We start from the raw sequence: 16,181 nt of genomic DNA on the forward strand, positions 1-16,181 counted from the left end.
CCCTTGTGTACTTGGTATCACCCTTGCCATTTATCTTCGCTCCCGAGAACATTTTCCTTTCGTTCCCCACAGCGTGTGCTTTGTCATCCTCCGCTCTGCAGTCTCCCCCGTGCCGGGCGCGCCTCTCACCCGGCTCGGGCTCCTCTCCTTTACCCTCGGACGCCTCTCTTGCATGTCTTCTGCGCGCTCGCAGGGTCTCCTTTGTCTCCCTGTCACGCTTAGCACTAGATGGCAGACACGTGTCTTTCAGCGCAGCCGCCCTCTCGTCCTGCTCCCCTTTGGTTGCTTCCAATTATCCGACTGTCCCCGGGGCCGGCAGCCAGCAAGGTCCTCCTCGGCCGCTTCCCCGGGCACGTGACGCTGGTCCCGGTGCCCGGCTGGCGATGGCGTGCTCATGCCAGTGCGGCGGCCCATCGGCCTCGACCGCTCATCAGCTCTGAGTGCCCTGGAGGCAGACGGTGCTCCTCTCTCCAAGCCTCTCTTGTCTGACAAAGGGTAGAACCGGGGCCCATGGACAGCGCCCCACGCGCCTTGGCCAACCCGAAGCTGCCAGCTGGGACGCGGGCCCGAACAGGCCCCTTGGTGTCCATTTCAGTAATGATCGTAGCAGAGCCTCACACCGCCATCCCCGGAGATCAGATGGGTCCAAACAGGATCCGTCCAGGGACCTCTGAAAAGCAGTCCGTGGATTAAAGGAACAGAAGTTACACCTGTTTTGGGTTTTTTGTTTTGTTTTGTTTTGTTTTGTTTTTTTAATGGCTTTCCTGGATGCCTGGGTTTGAGAGCAAGTCCTGGAATGAATTTTCAGTAGGCAGAGCTCAGAGACACAGACAGCCCCTGGGTGGAACAAAAGGACTGTGGGAAAAACGAGCTATCTGCAATCTAGAAAGACTGTGGTCCATTCGCAAGAACCGGGGACAGTGGAACGTGAGAGCCTCTGCCAAGTCAGTAAGCGAAGCTGCGGAGGGAGTGGCCAGGCTGCCTGTCGGCTGCTCTCAGGGTTCCTTTCTACTTACCAGGTGTGTGTAGCTAAGGACAGAGGCTGTATCTTATTAACTGTGTGTCCAGGCACCTTGTGTGGGCCCTGTGCGCATATGCATGGAGAGCCTGTCAGCTGAGGGAGCAAAGGAACTGTTCTGTCTGTCCGTCCATCCCTCCCTCGTGCATACTCAGCCACCAAAGGCAAGGACTTAGTGCTCCCGCTTCTCCCCATCAAGAGCCCGCGTCACTCCGGAGGTAGACATCCTGCAGCCACCCTGAAGAGCTGCTGAAAGTAGACACTTTCGTAAGTGGAAGGGCAAATATGCCACATGCCTCCGCAGGTCCCAGTTGAAGACTCTCATAGTAACAATTGTTCTTACTGCAAATTATAGTAGCAGCTCATATTTACTGAGCAGTTACTGTGCTCAGTACTGAGGCTAATTACATTGTCCACTCGGCAGATGTGAAGGAGAATCTACTGTCACCCACTTTTTAAGGATGACGGACAGCCCTTCGCCTCTAGCACTGAGAGAGTATAAACTGCGGTCGTTGCCGGAGAGAGGAGTTTGGTAAGATCGAAGGTCGGACATGTGTGCGCCTACCCTAAGGTGAAGCATCTGATGCCTGTGGGTATTCTCTCAAGAAGCTCTCATACGTGCTCCAGGTATAAGCGTGAAGACGCTCCCAGCAGCACTGTTCCTACGAGACCCAAGCAGGACACCTCCCAGTCATCCGTCCGGGGAGAATGGAAAAGCCAAGCATCACTGGGCCGTCATCCACGCTGTCATCCAATCACAGCATGTCGAAGCAAAGAAACCAGGCACAGAAGAGTACAGAGAGTAGGATTATTTTCATGTAACGTCAAAAACAGGCGAAAGTAAGCTGTCATATACAAGGATGTGGACACGGGTGGTGAAACTTTTCTTTAAAAAAAAAAAAAAAAAAGCGAAGGAATAATTATTATTAAAGCCAGAACTGTGGTTTCCTCAGGGTGGGGAGGCTTGGGTCAGGAAGGGCCGTCCTCGTGGAGGGACCGAGGGACACTGGCAGTGTTCCTGGGTTGTTGACCCTGGTGGAATCTACGTGGCGTTCACCCTGTAATTATTCAGCAAGCTGTGCATTTACATTTCATGCATTCTTTAGGGCGTGGTTTCCCCAGTAAAAATGTCCTAAGCAAAAAGGAAAATTTGATGAGGAAGCTAGAGCTGAGCGATGTTAAGTATTTTGCCCAAGGTCACCCTGCTGGCGAGTGCCGGTCAGGATTTGAATCCCAGCAGTCGGTCTCTGAAAATATCCAGACTGCACTGTCTCCCAAAAGGACACACTAAGTAATAGTAGAGCCCCAGAAATGAGCCCAGCTCTGCCCAGCACAGTCAGATGTGGTAAGCACATGGCTCCTATGGGCACCCTTCAGGCACCAGCCCACGCCAAATCTGGGAGAAAAACAAAGGCAGGGCCCGGCTTAGAGCTGGTGGCCGTCAGCCAGGTGAAGAGCAAGCCGTCCAAACTAGAGCCCAACAGCCCAGCGGATGTAGACCAATGCAGGGGCCGGGCCTGAGGAGGAGGCTTCCTCATCTATGAAATGGACCACAGGAGCTTGGCCCTTGGGACTGGAGAGACATGGACGAGATGGGGGGCCGGTGGCAGGCTCCTCCGCACTCGTGCAGGGGACGTGCGGTGCGTGGGCTGGCCACCCGAGGGTCTGCACAAGCCTGCAGCAGCAGGACAGAGAGTCTGCAAGTGGCTGCTTGAGCTGCCCTCCAGGACCACTCAGCGCAGAGCCCAGAGTGAGGCAGAATTTATTTACAGGCATCTGTCAGGCCAGTGAGTGTCTGTGGGTCCCAGTGCCATCCTCGTTCCCATAGCAACATGTGGCTCAAGTGACGAAAAAAAACACAAAAACAAGGAAAGGGACTCATTTTGTTGTTGTTGTTTTAAAAAAAAAAAACAAAAAAAACTCCTTCCCGGCCTGGTGGTAATTATTTTCCAGACACCCCCACCAGCTCTGATCTCACCCTCCCTGGCTGCCCCGGGGTCTTCCCCTTGTAGCATCCTCTAGAGGCTGTGCTCTAAGCCCCCAAAAGCAGGGGGCCCCCAAGGCAGCCATAGGCTGGCTCTCTAGGCCCGAATTCCTGCGCAGTCTGCACCAGGCCTGAAGCAAACATCCCCGAGGCAGACTCCAAGAGATGACAGAGCAAATGGACCAGCGAGCCTCTCCCTCAGAGAGCTCCTGACCTCAAGCTGCCACTTCTGCCAGGGAGGCGGGGATCCTGGCCCTCCAGGGGATGTCACGTAGCAGTGATGGGGAAGGGAGGTTCCGAAATCAAACGTGCTCAGGAGGAGAAATTACCAGTGCAAACCAGGCTTCCGACAGCACCCGGATGCCCTATGGGGTGTATGCAAGGCAGAGGCCAGGATCGGGTGTGGGCCAGAGACAAGACAAGCACAAGAACAGTAGGGCGTTGGCACGGACAGGTCAGCCTGGCTGGCACCTGTGAGTTTGCGGAGCCTTTGCCCAGGTCCCTCACTACACGGCACTTCTTGAGGATGGAGATGGTGTCCTGGTATCTTCGTGTCCCTTCACCCAGCCCTGTCCCCCACAGCATAGCCCCTCCATAAATCAGACCAAGGGCCAGAGCTTTAGTGCAGGGTTCTGAGGGAAATAAGCTCTCGGGAACCCTCTATGACAACTTGCATCTGAGGAATGCGGGAGAGTGGACGATTGCACCAGGCTGTAATCCCCATGACCTTGGAGAACGGCCGGCCCATAGCTCTGGGCAAGTCTGGGCAGCTGGGGCTCCATGTGCTGGCCTTCCAACCTGAGGGGGCACAGTCAGGCTACTTGATGCCCTATCCAGCGGGAAGGGGGCCTTGGCAAGGCCACACCTACCAGGTTCTACCTGGGAACTGGAACATTTCCCCTTTTTCGTTTCTTAGTCTTTTTTTTTTTTCCCCCCAAAATAAAAAAGATACCTCTAACACTCCAGGGCCAGAGTAATGATGATGAGAGAGTAAACTGTTCTCCCTGGAACTCTGGAGTGTGCACACAGAAAAATATGGTAACCAGAGATTGCAGGGCTACCTGGGGCGATAATGTATTAGAAAGGCTCTTTTTCTAGAACCTTCCAAGCCGTAAAGTTCCAGGGATCTGTGGGAGCCCTGGCCTATGTGAATATGGGAAAGTAGAATTGAAAAGTTTAAGAACTTGCCATACCTAAGCAATGTCACCAGGAATCATATTCCTACACCTGTTAGGATTAGATAGTTGTGCAAAACAGTTTGGGCATCATATCACCCCTAAGCAATACTGAAAAAGTATTGTTCACAATCTGGAAATGTCTCCCATTAACAAAAGTTTTCTTAACTGAAAACCAGGTTTTGGGCTGTTCAGATGAACATAGAGCTTTTGCTTATAAAAAGGGGTGTTTTGTTGGAGAAACTTGGACTTAAATTTCAGAGGAACAAAAAGTGAAACGTCCCTGCAAGAGAGACACCTATGCGGTGCTCCCGTGGTAGGCGTGAGAAAGATGTCCATTGTCCCCGGCATCGGGATCCGTGAGCACTTGCTGACCGTGGGGTGGGTGCAGGTGCTGCCACCACAGACACCAGGAAGCGGACGGGCTCCAGAGTGGTATCGCCCAGAAGCCTCGTCTTTGTGACTTACGGGCAGATATCCCTGAGAGGCGATTATCTATTTTACCAAGATATGTCACCTTGGAAATCTAAGTCGAAAGCTTGGGTCAGGAATGCTATTTGTATCGGCTGGCATGAAAGCAGTCGGGGAAAATTACTCAGGAGAAACCAGAAAAGCAAGGTAGAGCCATGGATCAACATTTATTAAATTTTCCCCGTTTTTGCTACAGTTCACGGCGGACTCAGCACAGCCTGGGAAAACAAGCCGGGGCTTCTGTGCGTCTGAGGGCCTTGAAGCTCTGTGGCGCACGCCGTGCTTGGGGAGGCCCAGTAATGAAAGAAGGCATGGCCTGCAGCCGGCCGAGCCACCAGCCCGAGCCCCGAGCAGAGGCCCGCGCGTCTGTGCGCATCCTTTCCAGGTGGCTCCCGGAGACAAGAACGCCCCAGACTCTCTCAAACGTGTCGAGAATTATGGCTCCCGGAGAGGAAAGGCAAAGTGACAATAAACAGCAGCTACAAAAAAGGACACCCGGATAGTGACTCAGACTGGGTCGGACTCGTACACACGACTACCTTCCAAATTAGCCAGCTCCTCTCGGGGGATAGATCCAGCGGCTGTTGAAGCTGGTTCAGCGAAGGTGCCCCTTTGTGAGCAGCGGCAATCAAACAGGCTAATGGGATACATGATTGCCGAAAAGGGGCCGGGAAAATGATGTGGTGGCCGCGGTAATGGTTTTGCATCAATCAGTAGTATGACTCTGCCCTGTATGCCTCATTCGCTTTTGGTCACATCCTTTCCGAGGGCTATTGCAGTCTTGGGAAGGTTTGTGGGAAAGCAATGGAATGACAGGAGCTTCTGAGCAAAGAGAAACCCAGGATCTGGCTGTTCCCTCTAGAGGGAGGCAGAGGAGCTTGAGGGCACGGCCTGCAGGGTGTCCACTCTGGAGGGCAGCCTGGACCCCCCAGTCTCCCCCGGTCTTCCTGGTCTCCCCGGTCTCCCCTGGTCTCCCTGCGAACAGAGCAGAGGCCCTGCAGCCTCTCTTGCCTTGGGCACTTCAGCAGAGGGTCCGAGGCCGCATCAGGGAAGGAGCCAGTTTCCCCACAACAGGCTCACTCTCCACCCCTGCTCCCAAGAAGAGTCGGGCCCCTCTCTGGGTGCCCAGGTTCCCAGGCCTGTGCGAGGTGATGGTGGTGAGGCGCCCGAGGCCTGGCTGGCGGTTGGCCTTGTGCTATGTTGGGTTCAGGGCCAGCACACTGTTCTCCAGAAAGGGGAGCAGGCTTAGGAGCTGCTCAGCCCTTGAGGTTGAATCCCACCACTCACTCCTGGGACTTTGGGCACACTGCCCTTGCCTCCTCTACAGAGAAGTAAACTCATACCAGCAGGGGCGCCCCTGCGCCCCATCTCCCCTCTGCCCCATCTCCCCTGCTCAGCGCCTGGTCCATGTTTGTGGTCCATGGGGTGCTTGAAGTTTAAAAAACAAAAACAGGGAAAGGATCTGAAGGCAAGGACAGGCCCTTGGAGGCTGGCTGAGCCTAGAGCTCCCCGCCCCCCCCCCCCCAGACCCCCCTGCTGCCCCCCTCTGTAGCATGGCCGGCTGCCCTCTGTCCTTCCAGAGAATCTTTCCAATCACTTCTGACCCTTTTCTCTCCTGTGTCCGTCTCACCATGTTTCTTCTCAATTTGGGTTATTCTTCCCTTTAAAAATGACTCTTTCCCGTTTATCCCAAATCACTGAAGTCTACCTCAGGGGGTTTTAGGATCTATGGGTTTCTTGTCCCTATCTTCTTCCTTTAGACACTTTCCCCCCTTTTAAGCATTTTTATTATTTGTATTCCTTTTGTAATAGTTTTAATTGAGTCATTTTTAAAGAGCCGCCTCTGTCCGGAGCCTCTAGCCTCCTGCCCAGGTCTGGCCAGCCCCTCAGAGTGCTGCCCCGAGCCATGTCCCCCACTGCCCCCCACCCATACCCTCCTGCTCTCTCCCTCATCACCCTCCGCTGGAGAGCTCCAAGGGCCTCCCCTCTCCGGCTGCGTCTAGGGCTCCCTCCACTGGCCTTTCCTGCTTGGCTGCCTCAAGTTTCCCTACTCAGCTCAGGCATCTCCTCCCCCAGGAAGCGTCCATTCCCTACCCCCACCCCACCCCCAACTACCCACCCCCAGCTGGCTGGGCACTCCTCTGTGCCCTCAGGGCTCCCTGTAGGCCCAGAGCCCCTTGCTCATCCATAATGTCTCTGCTGTCCCTACCGGATGGTGCCCCTCTGCGGAACCAGGAGCCACGTGGTGGGCATGCAGGAGGCACCTCGTACATGTTGTGGAGTGAATGCATGAATGTGCTCAGACCTCCTGACCTCCACACCCCAGTCACCCGCTTCCTTCAGCCACTCCTACCGTACATGTAGGACCTGCTCTACCCTCTATGCCTGGTACCCAGAGGCACCCTTCTTATCCTGACTTCTGCCTGCCCTCTGCCTGCTCATTCTAACTCCCACTGCACATTTGACCTCTTCGTTGACTCCAGCCCTGACCCGCCTTCCCATTTGTAACTCACCCTTTTTCTCTTAGAACCGTCAGCACACAGTTTGTGACTTACTAAAATTAACTGTTTCCTGTATGTTGCCTTTGAATCTGGCAGAGCCTGCTTGGCTCTCCGGAGATGCTTAGGGAACCCACACTGAAGTTCATTGGTCCTTTAGGGACACCCTTGGGTCCCAGACTGAAGCTTAGCATGGAGGTAGCCCTGTCCCTCCTGTCTGGTCCCAGGCACACCCATCCCGGGGCTGCAGGGTGACATGGCCAGGCAGCCAGCAGCCGGACGTCCATGGCCTCCTGTCTGCCCTAACTTGGTTGGAAGGGCCAGCCACTGGTGGCAGGGGAGCAGTGGCTAAGATCTCTGGAGAAGGAATAGCCATGGCAGAACATGAAAATGGCCCATGGAGATTGCTGTCACTGTTACTAGGCATGTGGGGGATAACAGCCATTTGCACTATTACTTTAAAAAACCGGTTGGTTAAATGAACTAAAGATGGTTGTGCAGTTCACATCACCCAAGTTAGAGAAGAGAGATGTGCAGGCTGGAAGTGGGAATGGCAGCAGCAAGAGGGCAGCAGGAGGCAGGCCAGCGAGCATTTCTTAGGTGCCCATGGGCTCTCCCAGCACCATGTGGAGCAGAGCCCCTGCCCCTCAGGCCAGGGATGCTGATGGGACACTTTCTAAGATGAGAGGCATACTCCGAATGGCCAGCCTATAGTGTGTGGCCCCACAGAGAGGCTTTCTAAGTTTATTTTTCAATCTAGAATTGAAACACGGATGTGTTTATTCCCGTGCAAGGCCTGCGTGGGAGAAAGGACAACCATGCCTTGGTCCTTGAGCCCCAGGGCTGCTAAGATGGAAGGACAGAGGCAGGAGCGGGCCAGGCTCTGAGGCGGGAGGCCTGAAGCCTCACAGGGCCTGTGAGGCAAGATCTTGCCTAGAAATTCAGGGCACTGAAAAGCTCGCAGGCACAGGGAGGGAAACCATGTGGAGGAAAGGTCATCACTCAGTGCATGGGTCAGCATCAGGCCTGTGGAATAGCCTCTGGAGAGCTTTGGGCCAAGAGCGCAGGCTGCAGGTTAGAGGGCGTGACGGTGCAGGGTACAGACTCAGGGTCAAAAAGGGGAAGGTGCAGTAAGTGCAGCGTGCACACATTTCCCTTCCAGTAGGTGAGACGCAGGCTCTGGGGACAGAATGTGTCTGGACTGGACTGAGAGAGAACAGGATGTCAGTTGGCTTACGTAGGAGAAGCTCCAGGGAGAGGCTTGAGAGAACGTGTGGGTGGGATTCCAGGCAGTGGAGGTGTGTTCTGGAGGGGGGGTGCCCAGTGTGCCCCCAGCAGCCCCACCCACACTTAGGAAGAGGAGTGCTCCTAAGGCCAAAGAGACCATCACTAACCCGCCAAAGGGTGCTCTTGTCACTTGAAAAGCTTAAAGAATGTTAAACTTGGAGAAGAAGAGGTTAATAGCTACCACGCAGAAGATGTTCAGTTTGCCCTTCATGGCACAGGTCACAGCTGATGGCCCGGACAGTTCAGAATCACAAAAGGCCCTCCCATCGGGCTCTTGCTGGGTTAGCACCTGCAGATGGGCCCAAACGGGAGATGTGCTCCAACAGAGAGGAGGGGAAGAAAGGAAAAGGGAGGAGGACGGGGGTGACTTGGCACCTCGAGGACCCCAGGAAGCACTGTGGCGAGAACAGGGCCGGCCTAAGCTTCAAGGAGAGAAATCCGCTCCCTCTAAGAGAACCCAGCTCTGCCAAAATGCACAGGACAGACCTGAGGACGCATGGCCTCCGTTAGTCTTCATATTAGAGTTTGAGATGTGACATTTGAAACAGCGGTAGAAAAATGAATTGAAGTAGGAATGGGGGGAAATAGTGATGCAGGAAGGTAAGCACAGAATTTGTATTTTAACTACAATCTCACAGCTGCCATCACATTTGTCTTCTCCTCTGTGAGCCTGATTCTACAGTAGAAGGTTGTGTGTGTGTGCACACGTGTGTCGGGGGGGGCATGGTGCACATGCTCGAGCCGTGGAGGCCACAGAGCCCCTGGGACGAAGGAGGGACAATTCTTTTTACCCCCCACCCCAACCCCTGCTCCAGCTGCGCCACCTCCCTCAGGGAAAGGGGCAGGTGCCCACCAGCCCTGCTCTGTGTTCTGCCCACTCCCAGGCTACCAGGGCCTTTAGCGCTACAGACAGGCCCTTATCCAGGACCAGACTCCCCACACGCTGGCAGATCCAAAGCTGAGCAGCTCCTGTCCTGCCAGCAGGCCCGCAGAATAAAGGGAGCCAGGCAGGGCGATGGCTGTTTTCCTGGAAGTGCTGGGTGCCCCTAGTTGGTGTGTCCCACCCTCACGGGCCAGAAGGTGCCATGCCCCTGGGCCACATGGTCTGTCCACGCAGGCTCCAGGGCCCACCAGCCAGTGCAGATAACACTACAAACCGAGTTCACTGAGAGCGCTACCACTTCCCCCGTCTCACTGGTTTAGCGGAAGCCTGGAGACAAAAGGGAGAAAGCCTGGGATCAGGTAGTGCCCTATCAGCTGTCGGAGAGCCAGCGCCTTATCAGCTGTCCGTCCAGGAGGCTGTAGTCCGGCGGCTGGGTTTCTGCCCCGACGGTCCCCCCGCCACTGTCCCATCAGCAGCCCAGCACACCAGTTCGTTTAAGACTCTCTGGCACCATCAGGCCCCTCGGGAAATGCAACTCACCCCTAAACCCCCTTCCAGCTGAGGCTTCTAGCCTCCCGATCACTGCCCCTGCCTCTTGCAGGATCCACCACTGCCAGGCCCATCCTCACAGCCCTCACTTTCCCCAGTGAGCCTGTGCGGCCCTTCCTGCACCCCAGCCCCGCTGCCCCCCAGCTGCCTGGGCTCCAGCCTCTTGGGCTAGCTCATCCCAGAGTTGTCCCACTTTGCTGAACTTCACCTCTAACAAGTAGTCAAGGTTGATATGTGTTTCTCCCGAGTCACCCCATGGACTATAGCTCCTCTTGGCCTCTGTGACTTCCTGCCCAAAGCTCTCCCCCATCGTTGAGGACAGTACTGTTGACCTGGAGCTGACCACACCACCCTCCATCTGCGGGCCGCCCTGCCCGCATGAATCACACATCCCACAACCCGTCAGCGGCATGTGCACTTTTGAGGCCAGAGTCTTTGTTATTGGAGCTGACATACAGGCGCAGCCCCGTGGGAAGTGCCCGGTCTGTGTTTGCGCGATGAGCAGGTTCTGGGATATTCCTCAGCAGAGACCTCGCCAGCCCCGTGGAGTCGGATCTTTCCCTCGGACACCACTGGCCCTTTCCTCCTAAAGTCTTTATCCGAGTTATTCCCCTTGCCTGGAACACTTCTAACCCCAAAATGCCCCTCTTTTCCTCCAAGCCATGCCTATTCACTTTAAAAAGCACTCCCTTGAGAGCTTAGAGTCTCCCAAGGGCAGCAGCAGTGGCCTTCAAACATTTTGTTTGCTTCTCCCCTGGAAGAACTTGGGAAGAAAAGTATAAGTAACCCACTGAATATTTAAGGTTGCAAAGTAAAATATGAAGTTGAAATACAATTATTTTTGTAAATATGAGGTAAAAAATACACATTTTTATAAGATGGAAGATGAGGAACCAATTATTAGGAATAAATATTTGATGACATGATTCACTAAAATAGATTTTAACCCACTTATTGAATAAGGCACACCAAATCCGAAAGTCATCATGCAAAACCTTCACTCATGGGTTTTAGCCAGCGTATCTTGAAGATGTTTTAATTCTGGAAAAATTCTCAATTATGTTTAAAAAATCACATGAGTCATGAGTATACCTCACTTCTGAATTCGGAACCTCTCCCTGGGCAGAGCTGCGCCCTCGCGGGGCCCAGCTTCCCTCCAGTGAGGGCAGCAGGGCGGTTGTGAATTCAGTCACGTTCTCGGGCAGACTGAGCATGTGCAGGCACTGAGGATCTGGAAATGGATTCCCCTAAAACTGCCACCGTGCTCCTCAGAAAGTGGCTTGGCCAGCGCCACACCAAAGACCACCACTGCCCAGGAGGGTTGGGGCGGGCCCTGGGGAGCTGCAACCCCAGAAGGGTCTGGGTGTTGGTGGAGAAAGGAATTTCTGCCCGGGAGGGCGGGCCCGCTTCCCTAAAGGCCCAGCTCTGGCTGAGCGTCTGGCTGTCCCTTGACACCAGTGGAGACCTGCACACCGTCGGGCGTGTCAGGCTCACACCCACACACACTCACATGGTGCCTCCCCTAGCAGCCAAGCTGTGCCCCGTCCACACCGGCGCCGGCCCAGCCCTGAGCGAGGAGCCCAGGCGCCGGCCCAGGGACTCCCTGGCTGTGGCCGTGCTTTGCCGCTCCCGAGGGGGGCTGGCTGTCCCGCACCAGCAGTGCGTCCCCGACCCGCCCGGCCCACGTCAGGGTGCGGCGTTCCCTTCCCGAGGGCCCCGTTGGGGCAGAGAGGGAGGGACCCACCTGGACCCCTGGAGACAAGCCTGGTCCTCCCCTGGGGTGACGCCCTGCTGGCTGCTTATTTTTTAATATCAGCTTTATTGACGCATCAGTCACGTACGGCGCGGCTCACCCACGGGGAGCGCGGCGCAGGGTTTCAGCAGAGCTGTGCCGCTGCCCCACAGCCACCCTGTTGGCCGGCAACCCAACTGCCAAAAGCAGGGTTCATCCACTCATTCAAAAGGAAGAGCTTGGGCGACGAGAGTAGCCCGGAATGGAATCATCCAGTGAGAACATTTAAAAGAAAGATTTTATTTATTTACTTGACAGAGAGAGCACACAAGTAGGCAAAGCGGCAGGCAGAGCGGGGCTTGATCCCAGGACTCTGGGATCGTGACCTGAGCCGAAGTCAGATGCTTCACCGACTGAGCCCCCAGGCGTCCCCACCAGTGAGGACACTGTACGGGAAGCCATGCCATACTGCCTGTGACTATAGCCCATCAGCCCTTTACTTCTGTCCCAACCGACCGAGAGCAGTGTCCCACCTCCTTGTCGCTGCCCCGTGGCCGCCTCCTGGGTGCAACACCCGCCGCGCTCACGAGGCCTTTGCTCTCTCCTGCCAGGTGTTCCACTGCGTCCACTTTGAGTGTCCGGAGCAGCAGAGCAGCCAGAAGGAGGAAAGCAGCGAGGAGTCAGGGCCTGGGGAGCCCAGCCTGGCGGGTCCGCAGCTCGACCCCCACGCCCTGCAGGCCCCCGGGGGCAGCTCCCTGCCTTCCAGCCCCGGCTCTGCCTCTCGCTCGCCCAACCGGCAACACCAGTAAAGGGGGCGCGGACATGGAGGCATGCGGTGGGCCCCGAGGGCAGGGGCCAGGACTGGCATCCTCCCAGGAGGGATCTCTGTCGCCAGCCCCTCTCCCCTCCTGGGAGGAGCAGACGGCGCTGGCAGAACAGACACAGGACAGGCTTTCTCCCAAGGACAGAAAGGGGCCACTTTGTTCTCCTCTCAATTTGTTCAAATCAGGCTGGTCTCCAGGGGGAGAAAATGGGTCTTCAATCTTCATCAAGTCCACCACTAACACCCTACCTCTCTAATCTAACCCGGGCAAAGAGGCCACGGTGGACGGGCCGGTGTCGGAATGCTGTGACGGCACCAAGCTCAGGAGAACCCATCAGGCCTTTATTACCTCCGGGCACCCTTTAGGAAGTGGGTTTCCGTAGAGTGTTTACTCTTCTGGAACACATTGCCCTGGCAACTAAATGATTTTTTCTTTCTTTTAGTTATTGTCCATTTGCTGAATCATAGGTGTTCCAGATCTTTTTGAAATGCTCAAACAGCAAATCACTTGTTTTATTCCCTTTTGATGCTGTAATTTTCCTTCTTTAGTTTTGAACGGTTAGGCCTGGGGTGGAGCGGAGAAAGGCTGTGCACAGCTCCTGAATGAGGCACAGATGCAGCTCGTCATGGCACCGGGGCTGACAAGGAAAATCTTCTGAGGAAGTTCAAAAAAATACACAATGAGCAAATCAATCCGAGGACACTGGAGTTAATAATCACTCGAATTCCTGAGTTATTAACCTGTCATTCCTGAAACGTACCCAGCCTTTAAGCTTGGGAGGCTGACAAGGAAATGGTTATTTTTGCTACCTGCTAATTTCCTGTTCCTGAGTCTGTAAATGTATCTGTAAGTCCGCAGCAGCTTCCAGTAGGGCTGAGCCCGCCCCTGAATCACCGCCAGTTAGCCGGGCCGTGGGGACAGTAGGCCCCTGGGCCGGCAAGTGTCAGCAGCACGCTCCTGGGGCTTTGCAGGGTGGTCATGGCGGTTCAGTCTTCGCTGTGTTTCATCCCCAGACCTGACTACTCGGCAAGGTTGAGAAGAAAAAGTAGTTCTAAGAAGCTTTTCTCCTCATCCTCATGGAGCCGATCTCTGACTGCCGCGGCCTGATGGGGCTGCGCTCCCTCTCCTTCCTTAGTGCTTTCCAGCCCGGCGCTAACTACCCTTTGTAACGTGCTCAGCCTGCTGTCTGGGGTTCGCTCACCTCCGGAGCCCCGCCAGGCTGAGCACCGCGGTCCCCTGGCCCCCCAGACGCAGGCCCAGGTCCTCTGCATACCCTGTGACCCCCACTTGGAGGAGGGTGGGATTACAGGGGGTTCCTTTTGGGGTCTTAACGCTCACTGGTTGCGGGTGGACACAGAGCCCCTCTAAGTAAATGCTCTCGCCAGTGTAGCTTGGTCTTGAGTGATCTCCCACTATGGGAACAACAGCGGGGCATCAAACCATAGGATTAAACCGGAAGGTGGGCTTTCTGTTTGAACAGGAGCAGAAGGAGATAGTGGGGGAGGGAGGTGCAGGGTGAGGAGCCACAGCACCGCCCATCAGCTCAGCTCACTCATCTCACCCCTCCCCCACTGTGTGGGGCAATTGGAACCCCTGAGGGGTGCCAGGCATCTCCCAGGAGACGGGAGGCTCCCATGACAGATGGCAGTGCCACTCGCTCGCCATGGGTGGCCACGCTGTATGACTTGGCCACTGCCGTTGTCAGCATCCAGGACGCGGTCACCAATTAGCAGGAAGAATTCCTGTCCACTCGGCACTTCCTTACACAGTGCAGTCATTACCCAGCAGGGAACAGAAGGAGCCAAGAAGCCAGCGAGTGCAGAGTTCAGACGCCTGGAAAGTCTCCATTCAAGGGTTTCTTTTTAAACTTTGAGGTCATCTGTCCAGAGATGGACAGATCCCCTGGGCTTGGCTGGCACTGCTGACCTGGGAAGAGGTGAGTGGGCTGGTGAGGACCTGGAAGTTCCAGTCCTCTACCTCCAGACGGTTGGTCCCACGGGCCCACCGCACACGCCACCAGGCCAGGTCTGGCAGCAACGTGTCACATCGAAGAGGCACAGGCCGAGAAGCTTCTGCACCAGACCCACATGTGGGTGCCTCCCGGCCAGCAGCTGACTGCCTCTTCCTCTCCCCTGTGGATCCGTTTCCTTGGCTCTCCTTGCACATACTTGCCCTGAGGGCTGTCTCAGGGGATGGGAGTTTGTCAGATAAGGAAAGGAAGGGGAAGATGAGGTGGTGGCACTGGCCTGCGGCAGCAGGGAGGACAGGGACATGGCCTCCTTCCCACCCCACAGCTGTGGCCATCAGGTCCCCGCACTCGTGTCTCCTGGGCCTGGCGGGAGGCCTCGCTTGCATGGAGGCCCACTCTAGATCCCAGGCAGACACCAAGGAAGCTCCGAGAAGCTGCTCTGGTCTACCTCCTGTTACCCGGCCAGTGGGCTCTGCCTTCCGTGATGGGCCTTTTAATTTGGGAAGCAGGGGAGGTGGGGGCTCTTTCTGCAAACCCAAACTGTGGGGCCCCAGACAGACACGGCTTTCCAGAACCCTGGCTGGTCCTGTGGAGGACTCCTCCCTGCTGCCAGCTAGACCAAAATGGCCCCCACACTTGAAGAGACCAACAGAGCTAAATGGGAGTGCAGGTAAGACAGGCCGGCCCACAGTCGGGTGGGGTCCCAGATGCCTGCAGGGTCCTCGACCCAGCGGAGGGTGGATGCTGTACCCCTGTGAAGTGTGAGGAAGGAGTCACAGCCGAGTCACGTGGGGCCGGGGCACATGAGGGCCCCTGCCCTATGCGGGTACAGACTGCGTGGTCTGAGGAAAGGTCAGGCGAAGCCTGGCCCTCTGTGGGGACCGATAGCTGGGTGCTGGTGGCCTCTGGCCCATTATTGTGATGCTTCTCAGTTACTGTGAACACCCTCGCAACCACCATCCAGGTCAGGAAACAGAACACGGCCAGACCCCCTGCCCTTGCCTAAAGGCCATGATTTTGGGGAGAGTAAGAATCCACTGCACTGGGGCTTTGGGGGATAGCCTTCGCCTCCTGACAGCTGCTGGGAGGGCCGGCTGGGGTGACACTGGGCACCGCAGGTGGGGCCTGCGTCCACTGTCCGCGTGCCCACGGGGCTGGTGGCCTACTCGTCAGATCCAGCACCGCCGATCTGAAGCAGGGTAATAGTATGACAGGCGCGCCCACACGCACACACTTGTTTTCCCATATTCTCAGTGCTTTTTCCTGTTTCACTTCCGACTTTCGTTAGAACCATGAGCTTTTGGTGGATGTGGGACTCTTCTCAACTGCTCTTTAAATTGTCACTTTTTAATCTTATTAAATGAAGTGTCGATTCCTGACAAATACATTAAAAGTGTTTTATTCCTAGAAGAGTTAGGAAAAATTATTTTCAGCAAGAGTGGGATGTGTTTGTTAGACTGATTCCTTGGCCCAAAAAAAATTTTTTTTTTAAATTGTGCAGAAATTGCTCAGTAGTTATGCTGTCGCCCCCAATTGTCAAATTACTGTGCAAATGGCTCCAACCCAGTCAACTTCACCCTTTTTTTTTTTTTTAGAAGATAACAAAATTGTAATCACTTATTCTTCCTAGAGACTCAGAAGAAAAAGAAGGTATAATCTGCAACAGAAAGCAGAGCATCCTGTGTGCCGAGGGTCACTTGGGAAAAAAGAGAGGAAGCGAACCCCATTGCAGGCTTCAATTAAGAACCTTCCTTTGGACAAGTTAGAATGGTGTCAAAAGAAGGAAAGAAA

The 16,181-nt window shown here is 55.2% G+C and overlaps 1 protein-coding gene across 1 annotated transcript in view; it reads left to right on the plus strand.

The window, feature by feature from the left end:
• Window positions 1-15,857, plus strand: part of LOC111147589 (BTB domain containing 9) — a 413,609-nt gene extending 397,752 nt beyond the window's left edge. Inside the window, exon 11 of the mRNA XM_022503708.1 lies at window positions 12,209-15,857. Within this exon, the coding sequence (XP_022359416.1) occupies window positions 12,209-12,406 (198 nt within the window). The 3' untranslated portion in view covers window positions 12,407-15,857. The remainder of the gene's footprint in view (window positions 1-12,208) is intronic.
• The last annotated feature ends 324 nt before the right edge of the window (window positions 15,858-16,181 follow it).

This window comes from Enhydra lutris, unplaced genomic scaffold (genome assembly GCF_002288905.1).
Source record: "Enhydra lutris kenyoni isolate GAN:26980312 unplaced genomic scaffold, ASM228890v2 scaffoldscaffold17, whole genome shotgun sequence".
In the NCBI taxonomy this organism is placed as follows: domain Eukaryota; kingdom Metazoa; phylum Chordata; class Mammalia; order Carnivora; family Mustelidae; genus Enhydra; species Enhydra lutris.